The 4659-nt window shown below is 40.7% G+C and overlaps 1 protein-coding gene across 1 annotated transcript; it reads left to right on the top strand.

Annotated features, from left to right (window-relative positions):
* Positions 1-290: 290 nt before the first annotated feature.
* LOC148015885 (WD repeat protein) lies at positions 291-3048 on the top strand. The gene is made up of 2 exons (XM_087664039.1): positions 291-827; positions 1226-3048. The coding sequence occupies exons 1-2, from the start codon at positions 468-470 to the stop codon at positions 1439-1441; spliced, it is 576 nt and encodes a 191-aa protein (XP_087520165.1). The 5' UTR covers positions 291-467; the 3' UTR covers positions 1442-3048.
* Positions 3049-4659: the final 1611 nt, after the last annotated feature.

Below are 4659 nucleotides of genomic sequence, written 5' to 3'. Positions count from 1 at the left end.
ACTCCCCTGCTCCCTTTTTCATTACTAATTTGTGTTAGTGTTATTAGCCGTTTTTAAAAAGTTTTGTAATGCTTTTAGTTTTATTAGTCGCTTTTTAAAAGTTTTACAATGCTTTTAGTAGTTTTAGTCGCTTTTTAAAAATTTTAGTCATTTTTAAAAAAATAGCATAAATGATTGTGTTTAAATAGATATTTAAATAATAATTATTATGTCAATAATGAGCAACATTCATAGCATCCCTTTTTTCACATATGATGCAAGAAGTGTCTGATGCATCAATGGTGGCCGGTATGTAAATGATTGCAGACAGAAGATGGACGAACACTTATTCACCACAATGTGTAAGGAGCTGGTCGCGGACAAGCCCAAGTCAACTTTTCCTGTGCGCTCACCATATGCGCACAGATTGGACAGGCAATTAGCAGCCTAAGTGGGGTGGTTAATAGAAGAACGTTATTTTTTTGATAATGAGAACAAGAGAAAACACACGCACCCCTCTCTCTCTCTCTCTCTCTCTCTCTGCGTCTGCGTCTGCGTCTGTACGTCTGTGCATGTCTCAAGCAATGGCTCCGCCACAGGTGCGGGTAGAGCTGTACGTGAAGGGGAAAGGTCCGCGCCATGTCTTCGAATCGCCTCTCAAAGGATGGGACCAGAATCGCCTGGACGTGGAGGCCATCCTCCACGCCTATGACCTCACCCGCCTCTACGCCTTCTCGCTTGCCACGGGTCGCGGCAACCGCCTGCTCTTCAACCCCCGGAGCGGCCTCTCGCATCTCACCTATTCGCCCAAACCCGACGTTATCATCAGGCTCGATGGAGATCCCAAGGTAAACAAAACAAAATAAAACACACTCCCAGCTTCTCTTTTGGCTTCCCTACTGCACATCGTAGTGCATTGTCTCAAAAAGCCATAAAGAAGTGGGAAAATTGTCGCTTAGGTTCTCTCGCAATGTGAGGGATTTTGGTCTACCACTAACTCCATTAAATTTTTGAAGGATGCATCAATAAGTGATGGATTTCGACCTACCAATAACTTTATTAAATTTTTGAAGGATGCACCGATCAATGACTCGTAGGCTCCTTATATGCATTCAATAGAATCAGTGACATAGTGTTCCGTGCTCAACTAATGCACTCACCTTCAATGATGCAAAATATGCACTGTACCTGTGTAACTGCAAGACATGACATTGGTTGACACGGCTTGCTCACTTTTTCTTTCAAGGAATCGTACTTATGGATGCTGGGGAAAGCCTTGTTCGGAATACTGTTGGTGTGTGGGCTGGCATATGTGGCGCTCTCTGACTCACTCCCTGAATCTGTGCATCGACTACGTGTGCTGGGTGGAGGACATTTGACCTACCTCATTTGTTTCATCACCATTATCTACTCACAGCTCATTTGGCGACCTTTGAAGAAAAGAAGAGGTTCGGGAGGCTAAGATTGAAGACTCAATTTGGGGTCAGTCGATGCGTACATATGTATCCGAAAAGATGGGTACAAACAATTTTCTGAAGGTCGATAATACTGAATTGACCTATTACAATTTTGTTCTCATTCATCTGTGACAAGCTGTCTACAAGCATAACCAACAGACAAATCAAGATCTACCTACTAGAAGCTGCTATTCAGCATTGACCAAGGTGTTGCGAATGAACGAATGCCACAAAATCATGAAGAATGGCCACTTGTAACATTTTCTTGGCTTTTTGCACTTGCACAAATGAAAGACTCGATTGGTCAATGTTTGTCTGACCACAGTGTTGCATTCTCATAGCCTGCACAGATGAGCAAATGTGGTACATAGAAAATGTTAAACAGCTCATTTACTATGGTAGATTACTTGCCAGAGTCAGTTCACACGATAGAGTGGTTCAACCAATGTGGTGGGGATCAAATGTGAGATTGGCAGATTTCAGAAAGCGTTTGGATAATCTGTAGTTAGAAAGAATCGACATAGGGAAAAAGGTGTGATGAAACTGCATTGAAAAACCATTATTATAAGATCTCCTTGTAGTAATCAGGGAAGGCATGGTTGACCAAGAAATCTAGAATGTTGGCATAAGATCTCCCTGTGGTAATCAGGTGAGGCATGGTCAACATAACTATGCCTCATTTGTGCGGCCTTTCATAAAGCAGTCAGAAGAGACCAACAGTTCACTAAACATGCAATTATTACCATGACCTGTGGTAGTTGCTATGCCATTGAATTTGCTTGCCATGGGCTCCCTAGAAGAATTTTGGTTACTTAGGAATGGTTGCAGGTGCACTTGCAGAAATAGAGAACTGTATTGAGGAAAGCCTGTGAAAGAACCATATAAATAAAGATTTTTGGTTGTTTCAGAGTACAGCCAGGCATCTGTTTTCAGCTATGGATGTATGTGGGCCTAACCACTTAATTTTTTATAAGGATTTCTGCTTCCTTAATGTGTACAATGAAGTCCTCAGTTCAAATGGTAGTTCATTATTGTGGGGGACATTTGCAGCAAGTATAAGATGAGGTCATGCACCACAGCTCTGGTTGCTTGTGTGAGCAAATTGTTCCTCTATGGCAGATCTTGTGATGTGGAGAAAGGCTGTGTAAAGTTTCCATTCAAGTCTTGTAACACTTTTGCTGACCCCAAGGTTATTGGCCATAGACTCGAAGTCCCTGCTGATCCATGTGGATGTTGCTCGTCCCACATATTGGGCTTCAGTGCTCTTGGCACGCATCAATGATGTTTGCTATTTGCCTGTTTGAGAAGCCTCTCATAACATAAATTTTCCAAATGTGAGCTGAATAAATGCTGAGGCAGCAATACAAGCTCCTGCTTATCTGCCCTGCAGTTTGTATAAACAAGCCTTCAATTAACTCAGCCTGAGTCTTATGTCAAAGCAATGGACTCATCTTTAGGTAATACCCAACTGTAATGGCAAGGTGAGTGTCTCACCCCTCCCAAGCCATGTGTGTGGTTCTGTCCAACATTGGAGATGATGGACGTTTAACAGTTTTCTTGAGACATTCATAGCCTCATTTTAGCAGTCCTATTGGCATGTCACTTGTGACTTGACTACAGCAGGGGTTTCCTCTGAATTGTGCAAAAACATCGACTGCCATTTAGTTAGCTTTGACTACCAATTTTAAGTTATGTGAATCTTGGGAATCCGAACTAGTGGTTCCAGAAGACTGGGAGCTTCTGCTTGATATCAATTTGTCTTGAAAGTCTCTATGTGAGGGAGGAGAAATTGTTCCTAATGTGCAGTTGGTTAATAGATAAGTATTATAGTGCTTAAGATACTAGCTTGTAGAGACCTGTTCGAACGACAGCATGTGAACATGCAATATGAATATGAAACACTCCAGATTAATTTGTAGCAGTGTATAAGGGCCCAGGGGTTGAAAAAACAAAGGGTCATAGTGAGCTCTCCTCAATGTATGACATTTTAATTAGTAATTGTTTTCTAGGCAAATCACATGTGCTCACTTTTGTACCATTGTGTGCCGCTCTATGATTATAGCATAGGCAGGACATGGGATACACACTTCACTATGCGATTGCCTTTGCATGTATGTGGAGAGGAAACCTAAACGCGTATCGTGTGGCATCTTGTCATGTTGAAAGGGTCTATGACTCACATAAAGCGGTAGTTTCTTCAATTAACACTTGGACTTTACATACACACACACACAAACAGAGACCTCTCTCCGTCGCTCAACACCAGATTGGCCTCGAAGACCAGTACCTCTCTCGGTATTTCTTTATAAATTAAAAGATAGAAAATTACAAAAATGGTAATGTTTCAAAATACACAACCTGTGAATAGTTGGTTTTTATCTCTTATAAGTAAATCCCAGCTGCATAAGAACAATACAGTATGTCCAGATCAACATCCCTTACTGTCCAGCATATGCAGAATTCACTGTTCTTACTGTCCAACACACTGTTCTTACTGTTTAGCATGTGCTCACTGTTCTTATTCAGTATGAGTAGAGTTCAATGTTATTATGATTTAGCATGTACAGAGTTCACTGTTCTCATTCAGCATGAACAAAGTTCACTGTTCTTATTCGGCATGTGCAGAGTTCAATGTTCTTATTCAGCATATACAGAGTTCACTGTTCTTATTCAGCATGAGCAGAGTTCACTGTTCTTACTGTTCAGTATGTGCAGAGTTCACTGTTCTTATCTAGCATGAGCAGAGTTCATTGTTCTTATGATTCAGCATATGTCGAGTTTACTGTTCTCATTCAACATGTACAGAGTTCATTGTTCTTATTCAGCATGAGTAGAGTTCATTGTTTTTATTCAGCATGTACAGAGTTCACTGTTTTTATTTAACATGAGCAGAGTTCATTGTTCTTACGATTCAGCATGTGCAAAGTTCACTGTTCTCATTCAACATGAATAGAGTTCAATGTTCTTATTCAGCATGTACAGAGTTCATTGTTATTATTCAGCATGAGTAGAGTTCACTGTTCTTACGATTCAACATGTGGAGAGTTCACTGTTTTCATTCAACATGAACAGAGTCCACTGTTCTTATTTAGTATGTGCAGAGTTCACTACTCTTATTCAGCATGTATAGAGTTTGCTGTTCTTATTCAACATGAGCAGATAAAAACACAAAATTGTACATTCAATGGAATCAGTCCATCATGCAAAGCAATTCTTGTGAGAA

The sequence above is a fragment of the Lygodium microphyllum genome, chromosome 23, assembly GCF_053477565.2.
Source record: "Lygodium microphyllum isolate KBCC chromosome 23, Lygodium_microphyllum_v1.1.10, whole genome shotgun sequence".
Taxonomy (NCBI): domain Eukaryota; kingdom Viridiplantae; phylum Streptophyta; class Polypodiopsida; order Schizaeales; family Lygodiaceae; genus Lygodium; species Lygodium microphyllum.
The sequence above is the reverse complement of the archived record's forward strand: the minus strand, read 5'-3'. Positions and strand labels throughout refer to the sequence as shown.

Excerpts from the sequence above, each read along its gene's own strand:
- LOC148015885 (XM_087664039.1), top strand. The coding sequence starts at position 468 with ATGAGAACAAGAGAAAACACACGCACCCCTCTCTCTCTCTCTCTCTCT. Across the intron at positions 828-1,225 it reads GGCTCGATGGAGATCCCAAG|GAATCGTACTTATGGATGCT; the intron begins GTAAACAAAACA and ends TTTTCTTTCAAG.